Source organism: Ochotona princeps, chromosome 1 (genome assembly GCF_030435755.1).
Source record: "Ochotona princeps isolate mOchPri1 chromosome 1, mOchPri1.hap1, whole genome shotgun sequence".
NCBI classification, from domain to species: Eukaryota; Metazoa; Chordata; class Mammalia; order Lagomorpha; family Ochotonidae; genus Ochotona; species Ochotona princeps.
In genome coordinates this window covers 106,928,484-106,955,330 of record NC_080832.1, presented here as the reverse complement: position 1 = coordinate 106,955,330, position 26,847 = coordinate 106,928,484, and the positions used below count along the sequence as shown (strand labels likewise).

General features: G+C 43.3%; 2 protein-coding genes and 1 non-coding gene across 16 annotated transcripts in view; all 3 read left to right on the top strand.

Annotated features, from left to right (window-relative positions):
* NFYA (nuclear transcription factor Y subunit alpha) overlaps positions 1-17,849 on the top strand; it is a 33,389-nt gene extending 15,540 nt beyond the window's left edge. For 5 of the 10 annotated variants that reach the window (XM_004590344.2, XM_058663479.1, XM_058663463.1 and 2 more), the window contains 6 exons: positions 8,093-8,224; positions 8,425-8,530; positions 9,747-9,913; positions 11,921-12,094; positions 12,875-12,976; positions 16,027-17,849. In XM_004590344.2, the coding sequence (XP_004590401.1) occupies positions 8,093-8,224; positions 8,425-8,530; positions 9,747-9,913; positions 11,921-12,094; positions 12,875-12,976; positions 16,027-16,080 (735 nt within the window). In that variant the 3' untranslated portion in view covers positions 16,081-17,849. The remainder of the gene's footprint in view (positions 1-8,092; positions 8,225-8,424; positions 8,531-9,746; positions 9,914-11,920; positions 12,095-12,874; positions 12,977-16,026) is intronic. The other 5 variants (XM_004590348.4, XM_058663478.1, XM_058663471.1 and 2 more) reach the window with 1 other exon arrangement.
* On the top strand, positions 14,760-14,866 carry LOC118758379 (U6 spliceosomal RNA). Its single transcript, XR_004995676.2, has one exon. It is a non-coding gene; the product is annotated as a U6 spliceosomal RNA (small nuclear RNA).
* Positions 17,850-19,079: 1,230 nt separating the features above from the next.
* LOC131480186 (adenylate cyclase type 10-like) overlaps positions 19,080-26,847 on the top strand; it is a 46,487-nt gene continuing 38,719 nt past the window's right edge. For 2 of the 5 annotated variants that reach the window (XM_058663293.1, XM_058663286.1), the window contains exons 1-4: positions 19,080-19,334; positions 20,079-20,183; positions 24,790-24,828; positions 26,069-26,212. In XM_058663293.1, the coding sequence (XP_058519276.1) occupies positions 19,178-19,334; positions 20,079-20,183; positions 24,790-24,828; positions 26,069-26,212 (445 nt within the window). In that variant the 5' untranslated portion in view covers positions 19,080-19,177. Of the gene's footprint in view, positions 19,335-19,722; positions 19,743-20,078; positions 20,184-24,789; positions 24,829-26,068; positions 26,213-26,847 lie in introns of those variants that run through there. The other 3 variants (XM_058663268.1, XM_058663274.1, XM_058663280.1) reach the window with 2 other exon arrangements.

Here is a 26,847-nt window from a genome sequence, read left to right as displayed (position 1 = left end):
GAAGATCCAGAACCCTGCCCTGGGTTCAGATCAGCAAAGCTCCGTCTGTTGTGGCCACTTGGGAGTGAATCATCTTCCTCTTTGTCTCTCATCCTCTCTGTATATCTGAATGTCCCAACAAAAATAAGTAAATCTTAAAAAAAGAATTTAATGAAAAGTTTTTGAAGAAATGAAACTAAAAACAAAATCAAAATCCATGAGCTATAGTTTCCATTGATCTTTGTTGGTGAGATATATCTCCTTAGGCAACAAGTAGATGGGTTTTGTTTTTAGTTTTAAAGCAAGATTTATTAGGGGGTTTGTGTTTTTAATCCAGTCTACTAATCTATGTTTGATTGATAAATTAAGTGCTCGTTTCAGCAGCACATAGTAAAATTGGAATTTTTGATGAATTTAAGCCATTTACATTCAAGGTTAGCATAATAGGTGGTAATTTGTTCCTGTCATTTAGTAGTGAGTTGTTCATTGATTTTATTTTAGTCTTCTGTTACTTTACTGGGATGTTCTTCACATTTACCTTTGTTTTTGGTTGGTGCTATTGTTTTTCTGTCAAGAGAACATCTTTATCATTTGTAGGGCAGATTTGGAAGAGGCATATTCTTTTAACTGTTTACTGTGAGAGAGTTTTATTTCATTTTCAAAGACAAAGAAAAGCTTTGCTGGGTATGTTATCCTGGGCTGACAATTTTTTTCTTTTAGAATCTGAAATATGTGGTTCTATTCTTTTCTGGCCTGTAGAGTTTCCCGTGAGAGGTCTCCTGTAAGTTTATTTGGCATTCCTTTATATGTCAGTTGATTTTTTTCTTCACGTGCACATTTAAGGATCTTTTTTTTTTTTTTTAAGATTTATTCATTTTTATTGGAAAGCCGGATATACAGAGAGAAAGAGAGACAGAGAGGAAGATCTTCTGTCCGATGATTCACTCCCCAAGTGGCTGCAATGGGTCGGTGCGCGCCGATCCGAAGCCAGGAACCAGGAACCTCTTCTGGGTCTCCCACATGGGTACAGGGTCCCAAAGCTTTGGGCTGTCCTCAACTGCTTTCCCAGGCCACAAGCAGGGAGCTGGATGGGAAGCAAAGCAGCCGGGATTAGAACCGGCGCCCATATGGGATCCCGGGGCGTTCAAGGCGAGGACTTTAGCCGCTAGGCCACGCCGCCGGGCCCAGGATCTTTTTCTTATATTTGATTTAAGAGAACTGATTATCATTTGTTGTGGTGAAGATGGCTTTTGGTCAAGCTTGTTGGGAGTTCTGTGCCCCTCCTGGATGTTGTTCCCAATTTCTCCTGATGAGGGAAATTTTCTTTTATTATTTCATTAAATCCATTTTTAAACCCAGCTTCTCTTTCTGCACCTTCTGGAACTCCCTTAACTCTTATATTTGGCCTTTTAATAGTTTTGCTTAATTCTTGAGTACTTTATTAGCTTGACCCAGCTCTGCTTCTAGCTTTTTGATTGTTTCCCCATTGTGACAAGAGATATCTTCCAGTTCTGAAATTCTTCTACCTCATTCATTCTGTTATTAAGACTTTAAATTGAATTTTTAATTTGCTCTACGGCATCCTTCATTTGCAATAATTCAGCTTGATTTTGTTTCAGTGTTGCTATTTACTATGTGACATACTCCTTAAAATCCTGCATGTTGTTCTTGTTGTTGATAAGAAGGTTTATAACAAGTGGTTTGAATTCTGTATTCCCCATTTTCTCGATGTCTTCCTCAGTTTTCTTTGAGATTGTCAAAGGCTTTTGCTCCTTTGCAGTGGAGTCTTCAGTAATATTCATTGTGCCTTTGTCTCTTTTGCTCTCGGTCATAGTACTTCTGGTTAGTAGAATCTTCTTGGAGCAGGTTTCTAAGCTCTGTCACCCACCACGTGTACAATTCAATTTTTCTTATTGTAGTTGGTACATGGTTCTTTGTTTGCAATCACTTGTTCCTGTGAGTTCCAGGTCTGGGTTCTTTTGTTAGTTTTCCACCATGGTCTCCATAGCCCCAGCTCCTGGCTTACCAGTCTTTACCCCCTGTGATACCATGGTGAGGCTGCACGGTTGTACTACCTTTCTCCCACTTCTTCGAGCAGGTCCCAGGATTAGGGAAACACCAGGTGTGCTATATAGCTAGGTTGTTGGTAGTGTTGATCTTGCCAGAACCTGTTGGCCATTGGATCTGAGGGCCACATAGACCTGTTTTGACCCATACAGTGCCATAGTTGGCATTATTTTCCTGTGGGATCAGTACAAAGCACTCAGCTCAGTGAGTTCTTGCCATGTTCAGTGCATGTGTGCAGCTTACTATTGTCCCTGCAGTCTTAAAGCCTTTGCCACACTGTACAAAATGGTGCCTGATGTTCCGCTGCTGGGGTTCTTGATGTGCTGGCTGTTAGGTCTGGGGGCTACCCGTACCTGTTTTGTGTGGAACCTGTAGGATATCGTGTTGTTGGAATTTACTGAAATGTGTTTTCTCCCAGCTTAGTGCATGCACAATCCTGTCCCAAAGCCTTTGTCTACCTATACAAGATGGTACACAATTTGTCTCTATTTGGGGTTTGGGCTGTGAAACCCACCCTGTTCCCACACTTGCTGTTCGGGTTCTGCTGCTCTGTCTCTGCTCCTGGTAAAATGAAACAAACCAACAGGACGGGCAGTTTTTTGCCTGTGTTCACCTCCAGAGTTCCCAGTGAACTCCCTTTCCACCCTGGTTGCTGCTTTAGTTCCGGCCACTGGTGCAGTTCAGATTGCCACTGACTGAAAACTGCTGAGAGCGCGTCACTGCAACACCACCCTGTTGTTTCCGCTACTTTCCCCTGTCCATCAGTCTTCAGGTGCCACTCTGCCGTCAGTCTGTCCATTCCTACTTTCTGGAATGTCTACCAGGCTGATTTTTAAGTTGACAGTTTTGTATAGTCTACAAATGATGTTATAATCAACTAAATGACCCTTTGCAGAAAACATTCCCTACCTCTATTTATATTTTAAATATGTAAACCTTTTTATATAGCAGTTTATAATCCAGTAGTGTCTGAAGAAAAGCCAGTAGTAGAGAGAAAATGCACAAAAACATCACAGTGTTGCACTGTGAAAAATATATCTGTGTGTTCATTAATAAGGCTAAGGAAATGATTGAATACAAGATACTCACTGGAGTGTAATTAAACAGGAAACATGATTGACTTAATAGTATTTAGAGAAAAGTAACTGCGAGGTAATAAATACTATGTGATCTCATCTTTGTAATTAACCAATTTACCACAGTTATATATGGCATGAACATGGAAAAGAGATGAAACAGGACTATCAACATACTGGATAAGTAGGAAAAAATCAGCCATGATGATATGCTTGTAAATCAGAGTTGGAATTTTGTTCATTTCTTCATATTTATTTTGCAAAATTTTGGAACATAATTGTGCCACAGGTAGTAAGAGGTTACCTGATTTAATTCTTCCATAATGTTCAACCAATTCTGATGAATAAGAATTTCCCCGCTACAGAGTGTATTTAAGAGTTTTGCTTTGGTTTTTTACTTCTCTGAGTAAGCTTACTGTAAACAGTTGGGCAGGCTCTTTCTTTTTCAGTGAAGTTATTACAGTAATTTCTTTGAAGTGGAAATTGCCTGGGCAAAGGGTAAGAGCATTTTTAAGGCAAAAGGCATTCTTTTGCCAAGATACAGTTGTAGTTGGAATTAAAAATAGTTTCCAGATTTCTCAGTGCATAAATGTATGAGGATTTAAATATATTTTCACTGTATGCTTTCCTCAATTTCACATTGCTATTTCATTTTAGTGCTTCCACTCTTGGCCTCCTTTTTAGCGTCCAGCCCCTCTTTCCTTCTTTTCTTCTCTGTTGAATAGAAAATGTAATGCAGGACTGGAAACAGAATACTGCTGAGTGCAGTGACCCAGCTTCATTCCCAGGTCTACCATTAAACAAGTTTACTAATTCTGGCCAACTCGTTTATCTGAAAATGCAGTTTATATCAGGTGATCTGTAGGGTTCATATAACTGTGGTTTATTTTTTTCCTGTAAGAGAATGATACGATTGTTCCATTTCCCTGCTTCAGGTAGGACTAGAACTAATCAAGCTAAAAATTTAATTTTTGATATGTAAAGCTCTAATTAGATCTCATAGTCTTCCTTAAACTCTGTTAGAGCTTTTTGAGATCCATGCTAATGGACAACAGGCTAAACCTTCACCTGTGGTGCCAGCATTGCGAATGGTGCTGGCTTGATTCCCAGCTTTTCCACTTCCAATCCAGTTTCCCACTAACGGCGTGGGAAATCAACAGACGTCCCAGCTTTGTTCCACTATATCCCTGGCCATATGGGGAGGGTGAACCAGTGGATGGAAGATCTCTCTATAACTCTGCCATTCAGATATAAATAAATAAATCTTTTTAAAAAAAGGAATGTTTAAGGCTTTTTAATCCCTTTTAAGCGAGAAAGTCTCCTACATGTTATTTGAATAGCCTTTTTTTCAGAGTACTTGTAAATCATTTTTGGGTTACTCTCAGTTTTAGAATTCCAGTGAACCCTATGGTGTGTTAAGAAATGGTACAGATAGATATATGCAAAACTTTGAAGTTAGTTTTGGGTTAAGATCCCTGGCCTGGTATAGATAATGAAAACAGAGTGGAGAACCAACGTACAGACGTGGAATTATTAGAAGTTGATATAAAGCAAAAGTAGGGAATTGTATCATTAGAAAAAGGTTTAAGAATGATACAGAAGGGCCCGGCACGATAGCGTAACTGTTAAGGTCCGCCTTGAACGCACCGGGATCCCATATGGGTGCCAGTTCTAATCCCGGCAGCTCCACTTCCCATCCAGCTCCCTACTTCTGGCCTGGGAAAGCAGTCGAGGACGGTCCAAAGCCTTGGGACCCTGCATCCACGTAGGAGACCCAGAAAGAAGTTCCTGGCTCCTGGCTTTGGATCCGCGCAGCACCAGCCATTGCAGCCACTTGGGGAGTGAATCATCAGACAGAAGATCTTCTCTGTCTCTTCTCTCTGTGCATCTGCCTTTGCAATAAATAAATAAATCTTTAAAAAAAAAAAAAAGAAATAAGAAAAAAAGAATGGTAGAGAAAAAGAAAATTGATTTCAACTTTATATTCTAAGTATTTGACAAATTTGTTAAAGACCTAAATGTAAGAAACAATGCCTACAAACTTAGGGGAACTTCCTTGATGTTATAGGGTAGAGAAGGATTTTTCCTTTTTTCTAATTGTAATTGATTGATTTGGAAAATAGAATTACAAAGAGAGGGAGACACAGATATTTTCCATTTGCTGATTGACTCCTCAAATACTCACAGTGGGCAGGGCTGTTCTAAGTCTAGACCTCCATTCAGGTTTCCTACATATGGGTAGTAGGGGCCCAAAAGCTGCTTCCCCGTGCACTTTGGCAGGGAGCTGGATAGGGCATGCGAGCGTCACAGACAGCAGCTTGACTTGTAGTGCTACAGCACCAGCCCTGATAGAGATTTCTTAAAAACATAAAACCCAATTTTACTATTCTGAAATAAAGACAGTGATTGTTGAAATAAGTTGATAAAGATGCGTAATAATATTTTAGGCCCAGCGCAGTAGCCTAGTGGCTAAAGTCCTCCACTTGCATGAACCAGGATCCCATATGGGCGCTGGTTCTAATACCGGTGGCCCCTGCTTCCCATCCAGCTCCCTGCTTGTGGCCTGGGAAAGCAGGAGAGGATGGCCCAAAGCTTTGGGACCCTGCACCCACGTGGGAGACCTAGAAGAAGCTCCTGGCTTCAACTTCAGATCAGCTCAGCTGTGGCCATTGTGGCTACTGGGCAAGTGAATCAGTGGACAGAAGATCTTCCTTTCTGTCCTTCTAAAAAAGACACATAATAAGATTTTTAACATACGTAGCTGATTTTGTATCCATGGTGTATTAAGGAACTTATTCCAATAGATATTGAGCAAATAATGTAAATGGGTAGAAGAAGGAACCCTAATGGTTCATATAAATTGTTATGCCTTGCTGCGTAAGGAATGAAGTAGATTCACATAAACAGATAAGTTTGGGGTTTCTTGTTCGTTTGCCAGTTCTTCCTAGGTATAAATTATAAACTAAATATTTGGGAAAAGTAGTTACGACCTAGGCAAGGACAGGTTTTTCTAGTCTAGCAGCTAAGACGTGTATCCTGGGGCCACTGTTAGGATGCAGGGGGTCAAGCCTACACCTACAACATCACTGTCCTAGTTGAATCCTGGCTGCTCCCCTTTACATTCTGCCCATTCCTGTTGCACTTGGGAAGGCAGCAGAAGGTGACCTAAGTAATTGGGAAACCCATGCAAAGATCTTGGCTCCTGGTCACTGTGGCTCTTTAGGGAGACACTCTGTAGCTCTACCTTTCAAATGGATGTTCTGTAACACACACATACACATTTACCTACATTCCACATTGAGTGCCTTGGTTCAAGTCCTGGCTTCCTGCTAATGCAGTCCATAGGAGGCAGCAGAGATGGCTCAAGTGCTTGGGTTTCTGCCACCCACAAGGGCGATCTGGATTGCATGGCTCCGCTGTGGCCAGCATTTGAAGAAGGAAACAGTGGATGGCAGCTGTCTGTCTGCCTCTGCCTTTCAGAAAAGTGGGTGAATCAGTGACCTTAACAGTGATGCAGCCACCAGTGTCTCCAGAGCGCATAGTCCGTTGACTTGATTTCCTGCACATTTCCTTCCATCAGCAGGCCTTTTGCCTTTCAGTTGATTAAGTTCTAGACACATTTCCTTTTTTCCAGACCAAGGAGGTTCCAGATGAAATTACAGGAAAAAGGAACCTGGCTACAGAATTGTGTTTCTAGAAGCAGCCTTTCTCCAAACTGCCAGCTCTGACAGCAATGCATCAGAAATATCTATTGATGAATAAGTGGCATCAAAGCAAAGTAGGATAAACTTTTGTGTGTCAGAAATGTAGTTTGTCACATCGCCTTAGTTGTCAGTTGCTGCATACCAGATTATTCTAGAAGTTTGCAGCCTGGAATAGCAAACACTTGATTTCGTGGTTCTGGGGATCAGGAATCCAGACATGGCTTAGGTGCATTCTCTGACTTGGTGGTTTTCTGATCCAGATTCTCTTCAAAGTGTCATGCCTGGGCTACTGTGAGCTCAGCATTTTAACTGTAAGAAAATATAGCTTGGAAATCAACTGATTACCATTTCATCTGTAAAAAGTACTTAAGGATGAATTTTAAAGGAGCATGCTCTTTTTTTTTTAAAGCATATAAGCATGAAAATGCTATCATGTTTTTAAAAACTAATACTGATATGTCTAAACATTATTTAAAATTCCTTGGGCCCTGCGTGATATCTCAGTGGCTAAATCCTTGCCTTGCATGCACTGGGATCCCATATGGGTGCCAGTTTATGTCCTGGCTGCTCCACTTCCATCCAGCTCCCTGCTTGTGGCCTGGGAAAGCAGTCAAGGATGGCCCAATGCACTGGGACACTGCACCCACGTGGGAGACCTTAAACAAACTCCAGGCTCCTAGCTGTGAACTGGTTCAGCTCCAGCCATTGCTGCCACTTGGGGAGTGAACCAGTGGATAGATCTTTCTGTCTCCTTCTCTCTGTAAATCTGCCTTTCCAATAAAAATCTTTAAAAAAAAAAAAAAAATCCCTGATGATTTCTTCCTGGTAGGCCTGCTTTGTTTTTTTTTTTTTAATTTATTATGAAAGGCAGAGAGAGTAATCTTCCATCCTTTCACTCCTCAGATGGCCACAGGAGCCAAACAAGGTCCAAAAAGGGCTAGGAATTTTCCCGTCTTGGTCTCTTGTAAATGACAGGGGCCCAAACACTTGGCTATGTGCTGCTGGTTTCCCAGGCTTATTAGCTGAATTAGAGTGGAACAGCTGAGATGTTGTCATACTTAAAACTCCTCAACATGACACTGGCCCCTTTGATCTTTTCATGAATAGAAGTTAATCTCTAATTTATAGTTACCAGTGAAACAGGACTCCTCCTGTTCTTTTTCCTCTTTTGAGTAGTTATTATTATTTTTTACAGGAATTTGGGTAATTTTCAGAGCCCATGGGAAACCAGTGTGAGTAGGGTACAATCTATGTTCACTTCCACAGATCCAGTTGGTTCCTCCTGGACAGATCCAGATCCAAGGCGGACAGGCTGTGCAGGTGCAGGGCCAGCAGGGACAGACTCAGCAGATCATCATCCAGCAGCCCCAGACAGCTGTCACCGCTGGCCAGACTCAGGTAACATGGGTACTGTCAACACAGGAGCACAGCTGAACAGGGAAGGGGTCAGCCAGCCAGATAGTCCATGTGAGTGGAAGTAGGGGAGAAAAGCATCAAAAATATTTCCTTGAAAAGTGTCACGCGGTCATTTTCTTAATGGGGAACCTTTGGGGTCCATGTGGTTGTGTCATTTTTATTTACTTGTTGATTTCCTACAGACACAGCAACAGATTGCCGTCCAGGGGCAGCAGGTGGCACAGACTGCTGAAGGACAGACCATTGTCTATCAGCCAGTTAATGCAGATGGCACCATTCTCCAGCAAGGTAAGGATGCCCATAAGTTTCCCTGTACATCTTGGGGTATCTAAAACATCAACAAAACAAGGTTTCCTTTGGATTTTCCCAAGTTGGGTCTTTGTCGCCAGGACATGACCAATGTTGATTCTGTTGGTCATAGTTCCTGTAGCGGGTTGTTAAAGGACTAGCCCTAGGGGGTATGTGAGCTTTCAGGGAGGAAATGGTTCTGCATAGAAGATTGAAAATATCCACTTTGTTTATTAGTAAAGAAATAGATCAAAGAGCAAATAGGCATTTAAAATGCTGTTTCTGTTTATGCTCATTGCCTTTCCGCATCACTCTATAATTAACTTACTCCAAATGTCTTATTAGATGCTTACTGTGCATACAGCACTTTATACATAGGATTTAATAAAACGGAAAGAAGAGTTCCCAGAGAGCCTCTAATCAAGTAAGAGAAACTTAAAATCAAATGGAATATAGAGAGCCCTTTGGAAGTACATTTTAGAAAGAGATACAAAAATACAAGAACTGTTTAGAGAGAGGAAGGATACTTGAAATAGACATGTTTTGGAAAGCATTTGTCAGCTGTTTAGATAATTAATCCGAGAAGGATGTGTCAAATTCCATGACAAAAGTTTAACTTGTGATAAACTTGTACAGTACTTGAGATCTAGGGAGTGCATTAACTATGTACTGTCGTGGTTTGGACAAAGCCTGAACTGGATTCAATCATGCCAAGAGCTCAAGCAAAATTATGATTGATTTCTTCAGTGATGCTAATCATTTTGGGATTTGTAGTGCTTGATTTAATTTTAAGCTTTGGTCCTGCAGCAGACTCATACTCCAAGATGAGCAGGTTTTAAGTTTGTAGAATCTGTCCTAAAGCAGGCTGTTCCATGTGTAAGGTCGGTGAGGGTAGCTGTTGTCATTCTGAGCCGTGGAAGGGCAGACTTCAATTCTTGTTCCCTTTGGAAAACTGTTACTGGAATGGAGAAATAGAGAATAGATTTCCTCAGAACTGGGAGAATTAATACAATCGTGAAGAGGATGATTTACCTGGATTATTTACAGCAAAACAAGTGGGGAAATGTTAGCATGGGAGAGTGTTTTCCCCCCTTGCATTTTTCACTCTTTTCCCAGGGTGACCGTGTGTATGCCAGATAGAAGAGGGTCTAACCATGTTCCCTTCTCTGTTCTTTGTGCCTGTTTTTTGTTTGTTTTATGTTTTATTTTCTTAAAGTTACAGTCCCTGTTTCAGGCATGATCACCATCCCAGCAGCCAGTTTGGCAGGAGCACAGATTGTTCAGACAGGAGCCAATACCAACACAACCAGCAGTGGGCAAGGGACTGTCACTGTTACCCTGCCAGTGGCCGGCAACGTGGTCAACTCAGGAGGGATGGTCATGGTAAGAGCACTGGTTCCTCAGCTGACTGTTCTCATGTGATGAAATTTTCCACATACCTTTATGTTTAAAGATTTCATGAACTTATAATTTGACATCTCTCATAAAATCTATTTATAATGTTGGCTTCTTATTAGAAGTGAGATTTATCCTTGAGGCACTTAACACGGATCTACTTTTATCATAACATCACAATAAGCCATAATTCATTCTAAGAGTATGTTGGTGCACAGGATCTAAGATGGATGAATTGAGAATGAGTGATAGAATTCTGTGAAAAGGTGGAAGAAGCTACTAGAAGAATCTGTAAGTGCGGTTGTGATTGGAAAGTGAGTGGCATACAGGAGCTTGTTAACTTGTTTTTACGTGTAGTACAGTGTTGTGTTTGTGCTTGTGTTTTTTTTTTTTTTTTTTAAGATTTATTCATTTTATTACAGCCAGATATACACAGAGGAGGAGAGACAGAGAGGAAGATCTAACGTCCGATGATTCCCTCCCCAAGTGAGCCGCAACGGGCTGATGTGCGCCGATCCGAAGCCGGGAACCTGGAACCTCCTCCTGGTCTCCCACGCGGGTGCAGGGTCCCAATGCATTGGGCCGTCCTCGACTGCCTTCCCAGGCCACAAGCAGGGAGCTGGATGGGAAGTGGGGCTGCTGGGACCAGAATCAGCGCCCATATGGGATCCCGGGGCTTTCAAGGCAAGGACTTTAGCCGCTAGGCCACGCCGCCGGGCCCTTTTTGTTTGTTTTTTAAGAAAAATAACAATTAAAAAAAAAAAAAAAAGAAAAAGAACAATTGAATAGTAAGCTAGTTACTTAATTAAGTTAGGTCTGTGACTGTATCTTTACATTTAATAATGCTTGGTCAGTCTGTGCCCACCTTGCTTTGCTGTTTCATTGTTTTGGCACCACTGTTCTAACCATTAAATAGCAGCAAACATGTGTAGGAAATTGAGTCATGGATGGGCGTGAATTTAGGCATGGTTACATCACTTCTCAGTGGTTCAGAGCCCCTGTGCAGGATCATCTGCGATGTTTTTATTTATAATGTATTGCAGACCTTTCAAGTAAATGTTCGCCAAGAATCTGCCGGAACCCTATAAAAGTTACTTTTGTTTTTCTTTTAAAGATTTATTTATTTTTGGGCCCAGCGCGATGGCCTAGCGGCTAAAGTCCTTGCCTTGAACATGCCGGGATCTCATATGGGTGCCAGTTCTAGTCCCGGTAGGCCCGTTTGCCATCCAGCTCCCTGCTTGTGGTCTGGGAAAGCAGTCAAGGCCAGCCCAAGGCCTTGGATTCCTACACCCGCATGGGAGACCCGGGGCAGGTTCCTGGCTTCTGGCTTCGGATCAGCGCAACAACACCAGCTGTTGCGTTCACTTGGGGAGTGAGTCACTGGAAGGAGGATCTTCCTCTCTGTCTCTCCTCCTCTTTCTATATATCTGACTTTGCAATCAAAATTAAATTTTTATTTATTTTTAAAGATTTTTAATTTAATCTTTTTAAGATTTATCTTTATATAAATAAAGATAAATATTTTTTAAATTTTTTATTTAATCTTTTTTAAGATTCATTTATTTTTATTGCAAAGTCAAATATATACAGAGAGGAGGAGAGACAGAGAGGAAGATCCTCCTTCCGGTGACTGACTCCCTTAAGTGACCGCAACAGCCAGTGCTGCGCCGATCCGAAGCCAGGAGCGAAGAGCCAGGAGTCTGCCCCAGGTCTCCCACGCGGGTGCAGGAACCCAAGGCCTTGGGCCATCCTCGACTGCTTTCCCAGGCCACAAGCAGGGAGCTGGATGGGAAGTGGGGCCACTGGGACTAGAACCGGCACCCATATGGGATCCTGGTGCTTTGAAGACGAGGACCTTAGCTGCTCGGCCATCGCACTGGGCTCAAATGTTAGTTTGGAGACATTCAGAAGAAGAGAGATTAATAGGGACCGAGAGACTGTTAGCTGTGTGCACACGTCAGGGCATTGATAACCCCTCTTTTCCTGTTAACACAGATGGTGCCTGGAGCTGGTTCTGTACCTGCCATCCAAAGAATCCCTCTCCCCGGTGCGGAAATGCTTGAGGAAGAGCCTCTCTATGTGAATGCCAAACAGTACCACCGTATTCTTAAGAGAAGGCAAGCCCGAGCTAAGCTAGAGGCAGAAGGAAAGATTCCCAAGGAAAGGAGGGTGCGTATCACACAGAGAAGGATATGGAAGGAGAACCACTTTGTTCCACTTCGGAAATTGCCCTTGGTTTCATATGCTTCTTTGAGTGCCTTCCAGACAGACCGATATCAGATAGAAGTTCTTTTGTAAAAGTTAGCATTTGTTATTGCTGTATATAGCTTCAACTACAATTGTGACAGCAAGTGAGTAGCTTCAACAGAATTTTAATTTTTTGTTGTATAAAAGCAGTCCAGCAATAATTGTCCTGAAGTGGGAGCACTTTTCACCTAGTTCCCAAGAAGACTTTTCTTGTCTTTCTGCTTCAATATTATTTGTGTGCTCACAATCCATGGTGGCTCTTTGCAACCCAAAGAGCTTAAAAAAGGAAACAAAAATGACATCCTGTCTTGAAACGTTTCCTACATTTCTCTTAAACCAGTGGTCTACTAGGAAGATAAGAAATGTAGTCTTCAATGAGCACCCATGTGCCTTACTAAAATGTGATATCTTATTAAAACAGAAGGGGAAAGATGTATGATCGTAATCTCTGCCATACTTTGCAGTTGGGTTTTTTTTTTTTTTTAATTCCCTTAATGTTGACAATCTTATGTTGGCTACATATACTAACTGCTATCTTACTGACTTTGCAGTTCCCTCCAACACGTTCTTGCCTAATTCAGAATCCTAATTCTCCCTTACAGCTTTGATCACAGCCATCCTAAATTTTCCAGAATGGGATTTGTACACTAGGTAACCATGCTCTTTCTACCTAATAGTTAAACTTTATTTCTGCTGTTTTAGAAATACCTACATGAGTCTCGGCACCGTCATGCTATGGCTCGGAAACGGGGTGAGGGTGGACGATTTTTCTCTCCAAAGGAAAAGGATAGTCCTCATATGCAAGTAAGAATATGTATATACTTTTCCTTCTTTGTTGCTTTATGTTTTCTTGAAGTGTTCAGGTTTTTCCTCATGTTTTGACACTCAAGAGACTTATATTCTCTAAACCGGATGCAACCTGGGTCTCTTAGATTCTCTTTAATCTTTTTTTTTTTTTTAAGATTTATATTTATTTTTATTGGAAAGGCAGATATACAGAGAGGAGGAGAGACAGAGAAGCTCTTTCGTCCTATGGCTTACTCCCCAAGTGGCCACAATGACTGGAGCTGAGCCCATCTGAAGCCAGGAGCCAGGAGACTATTCCAGGTCTCCCACGCGGGTGCAGGGTCCCAAGGCTTTGGGCTGTCCTCGACTGCTTTCCCAGGCCAAAAGTAGGGAGTTGGATGGGAAGCAGGGCTGCTGAGATTAGAACCAGCGCCCATATGGGATCTCAGCGTGTTCAAGGCGAGGACTTTAGCCTCTAGGCTATTGTGCTGGCCCTGATTCTTTTTAATATTTAAAGCACAAAAAAGTCTTTGCTCCAGTGGCCTTTCTTCCCCCTTATCTTTCCTAGTTATTATTAATTATATATATATATATTTTTTTAAATTTTCACTTGTCTTAAGAGCCGAGGAACAAGTTTTATTGTATTTTGTTGTAATTACACTACTAGTAGCAAACATTGATCATTATATGACAGGTACAATGTTAAGCATTTTGGTGTCTACTGTTTCACTCCCCACATGCCTTCCCAGCTTCGGCTGTACCAAGGCCAGAGCCAGATCGTCCATGTAGATGGCAGGAAACCCCATTCCTGAGCCGTTAATGCCTCCTCCCAGGACCTGTGTGGGAAGCTGAAGGCTGGCTCCGCAGGGATAACTCTTGTAAGTTAATCTTTATAGCAGGAACCTTAGCCCCATGATGAGAATTATTCTCTGCATTTTACAGTTCAATCTGAAGTTTAAGGAGGTTCGTTAAGTAATTTCCCTAAGGTAAAATACTAAGATGGAACAACTGAAACGCAAACCCAGGTCACGTAATTCCAGAGTTGACTCTTTTAATTACCTCACCAGCCCTTGACTGTCTTACGGGCAGTTCTGAATCCCTGTGTCCAAAATAGAATCTTGATTTTTTTTTTTTTTAAGCATCCTAAGCTGGTCCATCTCTACAAGTGGTATGTCCATCTACCCAGCTACTAAAGCTTAAAACTGTCCAATTGTAGAAATTCTGTGGGTTTTCTCTAAAATAAAAATAGAATCAAATTAATTGGATTGGTTATTCAAGTTTGCTTTTCGATTAGGCTGAATTGTGTGGAGGGCAGAGATTTTGTTCTGTTAAACTTATTGGTCTTAGAATCTAATTATTGAGCAAGAACTCAAATATTTTCTAAATTAGGTGGATTCCTGCCATTTACCGATATTTGATTCTGTAGATGACATTTACCCCTTTACTGTTACAGGGCCCCCTAGATTGATCTCCAGTCTTTTCTAATTGCCCTCAGGTAGTACTGTTAGATTACTCTTTATTATGTAGGCTTAAGGAGTTTTTGGTAGTGCCAGTTCCCTGTCCAAAGATGTTTGCTACTTCCTCATTTCTTAACTGCATAATATTCTCAAAACCACTTTCTTCAGTGTTGTCACTTCTCATCTGTAGTGTGAGAGCCCCTTCTTTCTCATGAATATTTATTCATGCATGCATTTTGTGCATATGGATAGCCAACTGCAGGACTTGTGTCAAGAACTATTCTCATTCTACAGGGAAACTTCAAAACATTTGTGAGGAAATGTAGTTTAAAAATTAACTATGAGTGCTCGCTTCGGTAGCACATATACTAAAATTGGAATGATACAGAGAAGAGTAGCATGGTCCCAGCGCAAGGTTGACATGCAAATTCGTGTTAAAAAAATAAACTATGAAATCCATGTAAAATAAGTTCATACTTTCCATGAGCGTTTTGAAGAACTGCTCCCATATTTGCTAGAAATATGGCATTAGTCAAGTTAGCTTCTTATCCCTTTCTTCTTGAAAAAGTGGAATACTGTTGAACACATTACAGGAATATTGGAAAAATCTCATCTATCTGAAAGTCAGTTACCCAGAGAAATCTTCCGTCTGCTGATTGACTCCCCAAATAGCCAAAGCAGCCAGGCTGAAGCCAGGAACTTCTTTTGTGTCTCTCACATGTGTGGCAGGGACCCAAGCCATCCTCCACTGCTCTCCCAGGCAATTAGCAATGAGCTGAATAAGAAGTGGGATAGCCAAGACATGAATTGGCGCTCATATGGGATGTCGGCATTGCAAGTGGTAGCTTACTTTCTATGCCATAACATCAGCCCCTACACTGCAGATCATAAGTGCAAAGCACCATCGAGTTTACTGGAAAGAAAATTAAATGGTAGCCAGGAAACTGGGAATTACCCAGTGCTGGGTTCCTGACTCACTTTCTGATTTAATTCAGCCAAACCACTTGGCCTGTCCCAGCTTCAGGTTTATCTATGTGTGTGATATATAGAATCTGATGTTTTTCCAGCCTCCTAGGTACTCAGAATTTAAATGTGACAATCAGAAAATAATGGCCCCAAAATACCTCAGGACATAGTTCCTTTGTACCTGTTTCTTAGCTATCAAAATACCCTTCACCCTTAAGGACAGAGCACACTCCAAGATGCTTAGAAAAGAGGTACACTGTCAACTCTGGAGTATTTGGTGATGGAGGCCCAGGTAGATAAGGCTGGGGGAGGGTTAAGCTGCCATTGGGATGTCCACATCCATTTTCTAAGTTGCTTCTGATGCACCTGAGGGGATAACAGAAGATGTGTCAAATACTTGAGTCCCTGCCATCCCCATTGGAGATGCAGATGGAGTTTCTGGCTCCTGGCCTCAACCTTGCCCAGCCATTGCATTTGGAGAGGTCTGTCTCTGTTTCTCTACATTTCAGATTAATTCATTAGTTAATTAAGAGAAGAATGTCGCTTCATTCCTAGTGAGGTTGCAATGGTAGGTGTTTGAGGATGAGAGCCAGGAATTGCTTTTGCAAAGGATTTTGATCATTATCATGCTGTCTTTGCCTCTAGGATCCAAACCAAGCTGATGAAGAAGCAATGACACAGATCATCCGAGTGTCCTAACCCCAGACCATTGACAGAGCTGATCAAGGTCGGGTTCCTTGCTGCTGTTCCAGGAAATTGATGATGACATTCTGCCCTTTTCTACAGGACAGAAACCACTTAGTTTTTAATTAAGTGGCTCAGTATTATAATTGCAGCAGTGGTGTCTGGCAAATTGAAGTTGCAAGCCTTTTGTCCACCCTTCCAGTCAAGACCTATCTCAGATCATCGATAACATTGACATTTCATGGATTAAAAGGATGCAAGGAGACACATGCCAGCCCAGCAGTACACAAAGCACTTACATTGACTGGTGAAGCCAGCCAGCCATCTCCACAGGGAACAACCTTCTCAACCTAGACTGCACTCAGGGAGGGGCAGTGCACAGCTTTCCATGGAATCTGGACAGCATCCATATCCCTGCTGGGGAAATGCAGGCTGACTCACTGAATAGACTCTTTGTATTCAGAGATGGCTTCCAGGCAAGGAAGTTCTTTCCATCTTGTGATATGGAAACAATAAATTCCCTGACACACGCTCATCTGATCTGTGGTAATAATAAGAATCTGTCTGTACAGATGGCAGGTTGATATTTTTGGACTCCAGCCAAGAAAAGGCTTAATCCTGAGAATAAAGGAGTAGAAGACTCAAGCACTAACAATACACATTGTTGAATCTCTTTGTATCTTTGACAAGTTTTGGGATGCTTGTCCCTCTGTTGACAGGTCATCTGGACCATAGTTCCTGCTGTGGCTGCTTTTAAGACAAATTCAAGGATATCATGCCTTGAAACTGCCTTTACTAAGTAAAGAACAAAACTCTTCAACACCATCTGTGCTGAGGCACTGAGGACACTGGCAGTGATTCCTAAATGGGGAGCCAGGCCAGGGATTGGGGAGTTTGAAGGTTCGTACGTGTTTGGAAGGAGAGAGGCGAGGGGTAGGAGCTATCCCATGTTTTGTTTCAGAGTGCGAATTTCCAGGGGCTGGATACCTGGAGTCAGTCCTTCAGATGAAGAGACTAAATCACATTTACACTTAGGAAGAAGTCTGAGATTGGGCCTTGGACAATTTCTGGAAAGCAGTGTTCAGTCACAAGAACTGGCTACTTGATCATGAGGTAGATGTTAGCTTCATTCATGTTGGCCTCGAGAGCAAACATTCTCCCCCTTCCCACAGCAGTGATTCTCTGGAGCCAGTTTTCATTTCTTTTCCCACAGGGGTTGGGCACAAAGGTTTTCCCATTGCATGCATGTTGTGGGAATAACCTGTAGACCGGAAGCAGAACGCCTGCGGATTCAGGAACTGGTCCGCAGCTCTAGAGTGGGTGGTGCTTCAGCAGTCCATCTGTTTCTCCTAGATGTTTGAAGTCGAAGAGAACCATGCTAAGGTATTTCAGAAGAGTGAAAAGAAACAAACAAACATCACAAAGGAAGGTGATGGTGATGGCCAAACTAGATGTACAGAACTATGCAAAGGTGTCCAGGTGTGGAAATGGCTTCCTCAAGCCAGGAATCGATCCTGTGTCTGGGCTTCCAGAAGCCAGAGAGGCTGACCCCTTTTGGTAATGTCACAAGGACCTCCTGGCTCTTCACATGAGTTTCAGATACCTTCATTCAGTCAGTCCCATGAAACAGGAGTTTTCTATCCCTTTGGTGTTTATAAGTCTAAGGGGCAAAATTCAGCAAGAAATTTCTCAGACCTGATTTCTAGTGCTTAAGCCAACAGCAGTTCTAAAATGCTATTTATTTGTGTTTGTAAGTTTGTACATAATACAAACCTCATATTGTTGCTAAGCTTTTTTTTAATTGGGGTGTGGGTCAATTTGAATTTTGTTTGACATGGAAGGCTTCAGTTGTCATTTGTTTATTGTCAATGGAACATGTTCATAGCACATCAGTAGGGCCAAAGGGGCTCATGTTTGGATTCCTTGTTACTAGTTCTTTTTCTCATTTGTCCTTGCAACTGTAATGATGACATCACAGATGCCAAGTGATTGGATGAATGATTGGCTTCCTGCATAGTCATGTTGCTTTTTGAGTGCTGTCTTTGCAGGATAACTGTGTGTGTTTTTAATCACACTGGTACATTAACCATATCACTGACTGTACCACTGAACCAATAGCGTTTTCCTGCTACAGGATGCCTGATGATAATGTCTTCATTTTCCTTTGGGACATGCCTATCTAGGTTCCCTCCCTCCCCCTGCTCAGCCTCAGGGGAAATACTGGGGATTGAACATTGATGTCATTGCAATTGTTATTTTTTAAAATAAATTTGTAAAAAAAAAAATGACTTGGCTTTGAGAAGGCTACAGCCCCTTGACTCTAAGCTTTGCTGACAGTGAAGTGTGCTTTGGACAGCGTCCAGCTGGAGCGTGCAGACAAACCTCTCCGCTTCATCTTCTCTTCAGGTCTCCTCCAGAGGATCTCCGGTCACGTTTGGGCTGAACGCTTCTTACTAGTAATTCTATGAGTAAAAACGGCCACACACACACAAACGGCCCCGACTCAGTGTTTTAGTGAAAACAGACCTTTTGCTAAATTTTAAATTCAGACAGCAAAACAAAAACACTTTTCTGGTTGATGATCGTCCTTATAGCCTAGGAAACGAGATGAAGTTATCCTGTACTGGCAGATGAGAGAAAAGTTGCTAAAATTCAACAACGGGACTAGAGTTTTGTTCGTCTTGCCTGAAAAAAAAAAAAATCACGAACTTAATTGTCAGATTTATGCCGGGCGTACTTGCTCTTATTAAATCCAGACAGTACCCCTTTTGGAGGGAAAGACTATCCCGAATGGCCCGCTTTGTCTTATATGTTCAGGAGGGTTAGAACTGACAGACTGCGGGGGGGGATTCCCAGCCTATACGAAATTGTACCACATAGTTCAAAATAAAAGTATTAAAATTAAAAACCTGACAGGCTGTGTTGTCCCGCCCCTTCCCCAGAAGTCCAGGGCGTGAAAGGGCGTGTCGCCCCGCTTTCCTTTAGGATTGCTTCTAGGAAGTCTGCGGATTGGCTGGCGGGAGGGCCCCGCTAGTGCCGCCGGTGCGGATTGGCTGCCGTGCGAAGCGCCTGGGCTTCCGGTGGCTCCTCGGGCAGTGCGGCCGCCGCCGCCATGACCACCGGCGGGCGGGAGGTGGCGCCGCCTCTGTGGCCCGTGGAGGCCCGCTTGGCGGCGCTGCTTCCCGACCTGGTGGTGTTCAGGAAGCCGTGGGGATCGAAACCCGAGCTCGCCACTGCGCAGGGTGTCCTCCTCGGCGTCCACGTGACGGGTGAGGCCCGGGGGAGGAGCCTCCGTCTCCGGGGGCGGTTGGGCCGAGGCTGCTTGAGGCCGCGGCGGTTCCCCGGCCGGGTACGGCTGGGTGAGCGGGCCGGAGCGGAGACACCTGCTGAACTGCACCGCCTCGGACCCCTGAGCGCACCTGGGCTTGATGAAATGGAGACTCCCGAGGAGGGAAACGGGTTTTTTCTTGACACCACGCGGCGGGCTTCAAGCCCGGGTGTGAGCGGTTTCCAGTCCTGGTTCCGCCTCGTCGTGGGAGTTCATGCGTCCTTTTAAGGCATTGATTGAGTCCGAACGTTTGTGCCCATGGTTGGCGTTAGCAACCTAGCAGCCACTGACAGGCATTCGTTTACTATTTGTGCAGTTTGTTCTCCAAGTGTCATGGATAGGAACATGGGTAACCCCAAAATCTATAATCCATTCCCCCATCCATGTTTTTCTCTAACCCTGTTGGAGCAAATCGTATAATTGCCCGTCGGAGAAACGGGGAAGCAGGCTTTCTTTAAAAGGGGATTCTCTTTGCCATCCGCATCCCCGGGAGGCAGAGGTGGCTCCAGACACATTACCAGAGGTGGCAGTGGCTAGCCTGGCCCCAGCCCCTACTAGGTAATGGTCGCTCTGTGGACAAAGGAATTGATTGGAAAGGATGTGTTTTTCATGCTGACCCGGTGATTGGATGGGGCTAGCATTCGGGATTTGCAGCTCTAATGATAACCTTTGCTCTGTCGGTCAGGGTTTACAGCTTTGATGGACAGGCTAAGCCTCACCTGCCAGTTGGAGCATGACATAGACAAACTGGCCCACATCTTCAGTTACTACATTAGTGACATCGTGGAGCGTGAGTGACCACAGCAGGGGGAGCAAGGAGGTGCTGGACTCCTGGTGGTTGGTACAAGAAGACGACCGGGGGAGGGGGGGGGGTCCTTAAAAGTGTGTACTCAGGAGTTAGTTAGAGCCTTAAGGGTCTTTAGTTGCCCAAGGTGGCAAGATTTTAGCTTGTGCCTGCCTGTCCCTGCCCCCTCACCATTGGTCTCACATCCTGCTGCCTCAAGTTGAGAAGGCAGAGAAAAGCTAGATTTCATTATCAGGTTTGTATTTTGTTTAAAAATATAATGTTCCTCAAGTGGTGGCTTCAAACAATAGTATACATCAGATGTATATATAATAGATACTACAGAGCTTTCCATTCTGTTGCTGCAGTTTGGTCCTGTGTTCCTGGATTTAGTCCTTCTGGGACTAAAATGTGTGTGTATTATATTTATATGCACACATATAATGTACATATTAAACTTTTGCATATTTATCTAAGGAGGCAAAATCATCTTTGTGTGCTCTGTTAGTGTGCTTTGAGTGCCTGCACTGTACATGCTCTGTGTAGGGACAGGGAGGCAGAAGCCCATGCAGGAGCCTTTTAGTTTGGCTTGACCACCCTGGCATTTCAGCACTCAGCATTCTTTTGTTTTACTGATCGGGTCCATACAAATATGTTTACCATTCTAAGAATCATTACTTTGGTGGCATCTCCCCTCTTTAACCCTGCAGAACAAGCATAGAAGATTCCCTTTTTTTTAAAAAATAATTTATTTTTTTATTAATTACATTGCAATATGTGACACATTTTTATATGCACTGGGATTCCCCCCAAGAAGATTCCCTTTGTCATCAGAGTTGGGTAACACCACAGTTTCGAAACGTATATTGTGCATATCTTACAGTGTGGAACTAGGAACACTGGGGCAAAGTCAGACCCACCACCCGTCTTTGAAGTGTTTATGCTATAGTGGGAAAGACAGATAAAATCAGTATAGCTTATACATTCTCTTAAACCGTAAGGTATTTTTTAAGATCATAATAAGGTGAGGATTTTCTGTGTGAGACAGTAGTCGTAGGATGCTCCTCAGAAGAGGTGATACTTAAACAGAGCTACAGGGGATGAGGGGGACACCTTAGGAAGAGCATGTGAAGAAGACCAGATGCACCGGTTCTGAGCCTGGAGAAGGCTTGCATGTTCTAAGAGCTGAGGGAAGACCAGTGCGGCCCAGGTGCAGCCAGCAGGAAGAAAGCAGCTGCTGTCAGATCATCAAGCTGTGAAGGCTATAGCGTTGAGTTTGAAGGATACATTTTTACCCAAAGGGAAGCTATGGGGAGATCCTAGCAGGGAAGGAACAGGCTATGGTGTATGTGTATTGAAGCTCGCTTTGGCTGTCTTGCGGAGGTTGGATTATAGGGAGGTGGTGGAAAGTGATTGTTAAAGAATGGAAACTGGAAGAGGCAGTTGGAACCTCCTTGCGAGATGATGGTCTAGGGGAGTAGTTCTCAACCTCAACTACATATTCAGTAACCATCTGCAGAGCTTATTCTTGTTGCCTAGGCTTCATGCCAAATCAATTAAAGAAGAATCTCTTGGAATGTGTCCAGAAGTAGTATTTTGTTTAAGATTCACTAGCAGTTCCAATGTGCAGTCAAGACTGAAGACTGTTGGCCTGGATACAGCAGCGGTACTCTGGGGATGGAATAACTTGCAAGAATGTTTTTTGCAGATTGAACAGATATGAGTTACTGATGGGTTGAATTTCAGTAGGAAGTGGTGAGAAAGGGGATTTGTAGTTCTGGCTTTCATAAGCGAATGAATGATGGTATCACCTGCCAAGATCTAGAAGATTGAGCTTTGAGGAAAAAAATTAGGAATTGAGGTTACAGTTCTGAATGTATTAAGTTTCAGATGCCAGAGTCATTCAAGTGGGGAAGACAAGTTAGTGGCTGTAATTAAGACTGGAACTCAAAGAACAGATATCTGTTAGAGCTGAAAATGTGAGTTGACAGCATAAAAATGGCACTTAAAATTAGATTGATTGAGTTTCTGTGGAAAGAAAATTAATAAAGCAAGAGAACCTTAGGCCATGGCTTGAGGTTCTCCAGGGGAAGATTGTTTCTAGGGATGGAAAACTGGGAAAAGGGAACTGCAGAGCAGCCAGTCAAGTAAGATTTTTTTTTTTTTTTAGAATTTGTTTATTTTTACTAGAAAGGCAGATTTTATAGAGAGGAGAGACGAAGAGCTCTGTTCTATTCACTAATTCACTCCCCAAATGACCACAGCAGCCAAAGTTGAGCCAATCTGAAACCAGGAGCTTCTTGCTGGTCTCCCACATAAGACCTTTTTATTTTTATTGGAAAGTCAGATACATAGAGAGGAGAGACAGGAAGAGCTTCCGTCCTATAATTCATTCCCCAAATGGCTGCAATGGCCAGACTGATCCTATCTGAAGCCAGGAGGCTCTGCTAGGTCTCCCAAGCAGGTACAGGGTCCCAAGGCTTTGGGCCGTCCTCAACTTTCCCAGGCCACAAGCAGGGAGCTGGATGGGAAGCGGGGCCGCCAGGACACAAGCTGCAGCCATATGGGTTCCCCGGGCTATGCAAGGAAGCAAGGACTTTAGCTGCTAGGCTACCACACTGCCCCTCCCCCAGTATTTTTCTTTCTTTTTTTTTTTTTTTTTAAATAAGGTTCAGCAGGTTAAGTTCTTTTTTTTTTTTTTTAAGATTTATTTATTTTTATTACAAAGTCAGATATATAGAGAGGAGGAGAGAGAGAGAGGAAGATCTTCCGTCTGATGATTCACTCCCCAAGTGAGCACAACTGCTGGTGCTGTGCCGATCCGAAGCCAGGAACCAGGAATCTCTTCCTGGTCTCCCACACGGGTATAGGGTCCCAAAGCATTAGGCTGTCCTCGGCTGCTTTCCCAGGCCACAAGTAGGGAGCTGGATGGGAAGTGGAGCTGCCGGGATTAGAGCTGGCACCCACCCATATGGGATCCTGGCATATTCAAGGTGAGGATTTTAGCTGCTAGGCCACAGCTCTGCCCCCTCTCCCCAGTATTTTTCTTAAAGACAAAAGGAAAGCAGTGTTTTTAGAAGAAGGCTGCAGCTAGCTAGGTTGAAAATAGTAGCTGTCTGGGGCCCGGCGTGGTGGCCTAGCGGCTAAAGTCCTCGCCTTGAAAGCCCCGGGATCCCATATGGGCGCCGGTTCTAATCCCGGCAGCTCCACTTCCCATCCAGCTCCCTGCTTGTGGCCTGGGAAAGCAGGAGAGGAGGGCCCAAAGCTTTGGGACCCTGCACCCGTGTGGGAGACCCGGAAGAGGTTCCAGGTTCCCAGCATCGGATTGGCGCATACCGGCCCGTTGCGGCTCACTTGGGGAGTGAAACATCAGATGGAAGATCTTCCTCTCTGTCTCTGCTCCTCTCTGTATATCCGGCTTTCCAATAATAATAAAATCTTTTAAAAAAAATAGTAGCTGTCAAGTACAGTATGGTCAGAAAAATATTGAATTTAGCATGATGAACACCGTTGATATGACCTTGATAGTTTTAGTGAATTTGGTTGAGAATGAAGGTCAGATGGTGGTGGACTAAAAAGAGGGACTATAGGAAAAGATATATTTTTTAAATATTTAATTATTTGCAAGTCAGATGTACAGAAAGAAGAATAGATACATGTTCCACCCCGCAGATGGCTGTAATGGTCAGGGCTGGACCAAGCCGAGCCAGGAGCCAGAAGCTGCAGCTGTTATCTCACGGATGCAGGGCCATGTCTGCTGCCTTCCCAGGCATGCTTTAACAGGGGAGCTGCATCTGACATGGAGCAGCTGGGTTTTCAGTCAGATTGACTGGCATTTCAGGCAGTAGTTTAAGCTGGTCTCGAGAAAACGATTTTTAAGAAATGAATGGGGCCTGATGCAGTGGCCTAGCGACTGAAGTCCTCGCCTTGAACACACAGGGATCCCATATGAGCGCCAGTTCTAATCCTAGCGGCTCTGCTTCCCATCCAGCTCCCTGCTTGTGGCCTGGGAAAGCAGTTGAGGATGGCCCAAGGCTTTGGGACCCTGCACCCGCATGGGAGACCTGGAGGAAGTTCCTGGCTCCTGGCTTTGGACTGGCGCAGCACCAGCCATTGCAGTCACTTGGGGAGTGAATCATCGGACGGAAGATCTTCCTCTCTGTCTCTCCTCCTCTCTGTATATCTGACTGTAATAAAAAAAAATCTTAAAAAGAATGAATGGAAGATGATCAGAAAAAGGAGAAAAGTATATTTAACCAATTATGTTGAGGATTTCTTTTGTTTATGTTTTGCTATGGAGGTAGTAGAAAAATGGAGCTAGTCAAAGTAAAATCAAGCCTAGGCTTTTTAAAATTTTGATTTTTTTCGAGATATTGACAGGAATAATTAGTACAGTAAAGATTAAGGTGAGGGTGAAGTCCTTGAGAAAGTGAGAAGGGGAGCAGATGCCTAGTACAAGTGGTAGGGAGTCTGTAAAGGCAGCAGGAGCACTTCCATTTGAGAGATGTCTATAGGTCCAGGTGGGATTTGGGGAGGAGGAAGGAGCCTGAGGCACAGAATGACCAAACTGATGTGATTTTTACTTTGTTCTCTCTTCTTTACTTGATTTCAGATGTACTCTGTTTCGGAGGGGATATCCTAAATATCACAGGTATCGTCAGTTTTCTGAATATTTAAGGGACTGTGAATAGGGAGAACATACTTAGGTAGGATTTGCCATCTTTCTTTGTTTATCATGTCTTGATTATTTAATAGGTGCTGGGCCCCATGGGTACCAAGGTGAGGAAGACCCGATGTCTGCCTCAGAGGATCTCCCAGTCTAATTGGGAATTTTTGCCCATATTAAACTCTTGTGTGCCTAAAATTTCATTTAAATCAAATGCCAAAAAAATAAGCAGCTATGAATTATATTCTATAAATTTTATAATTATATTTTATAAAAAAGGCAGAGTTAACAGAAAGAAGGAGATCTTCTGATTCACTCCCCAAATGGCTGCAGTGGCTAGAGCTGGGCCAGTCAGCAGCCACTGACAGTCAGTCTCCCACATGGGTGAAGGGCCCAGGCACTTGAGCCATTCTCCGCTGCGTTCCGGTTCTTTAGCAGGGAGCTGAATTGAAAGTGCAACAGCCAGAACTTGAACCGGTCTTCATGTGGGATGCTTGTGCTATAGACAGAGATGTAACTTGCTACACCGTAACACTGGCCCCTCTTCTTTTGCTTTTTTCTAAATTATGCTTGAGCAGATTGATGAGAAACCGAGCCATTAATAGCAAAAGGTAAATGTAAGAGAAACATCAAATGTTCTTCTATCTAGAGAGATCTTAGGATCATTAACAACTATATGGCCTAGTATTGACCCACCTTCTCATCTAAATTTTTTTTTTAAGATTTATTTTATTTTCATTACAAAGTCAGATATATGAGAGGAGAGACAGAGAGGAAGATCTTCCATCTGATGATTCACTCCCCAAGTGGCTGCAATGGCTAGTGCTGTGCCAATCCGAAACCGGGAATTAGGAACCTCACCCGAGTTTCCCACGCGGGTGCAGGGTCCCAAAGTTTTGGGCCGTCTTCAACTGCTTTCCCAGGCCACAAGCAGGGAGCTGGATGGGAAGTGGAGCTGCCGGGATTAGAATTGGCGCCCATATGAGATCCCGGCGCGTTCAAGGTGAGAACTTTAGACACTAGGCCACCACGCTGGGCCCCTCATCTAATTTAATAAAATCAGCCATAAAATTAGATTTGAACTTGAACCTGTATTTTTTAACCTCTTTGGTAGTACCTATCCCCCTCTGCTAGTATACTGATTCTTGTTCATTATTGGGAGTTTTGCTTTGCTCAGCTGACACTAGATATTTGACCCCTGTCACTCTGTCCTGTGTCCCTGCAGGAAATGTGCTCCTGGCACTCTGGACGGTAAAACAGAATCAGTTGAGTGACATCATCACCCTGGTGGCAAAATGCAGTCTGGAGATACAAGAGAAATTTGGGATCTACCATACCAGAGAAGGCCAGGACCTGCAGCTAAAAATAGGTAGTAGCTCCTAAAAGAGTGATTTAATTAGAGAGGAAAAAAATGCCTATAAAATTTAAAAATATAAATGACAAACCAAGGAAAAGTACACTTCATACAGACAAATGGTGAATTCCTCTACTATATTAACAGCCGCCAAGAAATCAGGAAAAGACTAACATTCTGTGAAAAATTGGTGAAGGGTATAAGTAAATGGTAAGTGGACAAAGCAATACATATATTTTGGCATGTATGTCAGCCGGAGCTGTGCCAGTCTGAAGCCAGGAGCCAGGAGCTTCTTCCCAGTCTCCCACAGGGATGTAGGGTCCTATTTGGACTGTCCTCTACTGCTTTCTCAGGCCACAAGGAGGGACCTGGAAGGACAGTGGAGCAGCCAGGATTAGAACCGGAACCCATATGGGATTCCAGGCATGCAAGGTGAGGATTTATCCACTAAACTATTACCATGCCTGGCCTATAGTGGAAGATGTTTTATGCATGTTATTTATGTAGTTTAGGGTTTTTGAATTTATTTATGAATGTCAAAGTGACAAAGAGATCTTGCTTTTGCTGGTTAATTTCCCAAATGCCTGGCACATCCAGGGCTGGGCCAGGCTGAAGCCTGGAGCTCTGTCTGTGTCTCCCCCTATGGGTGA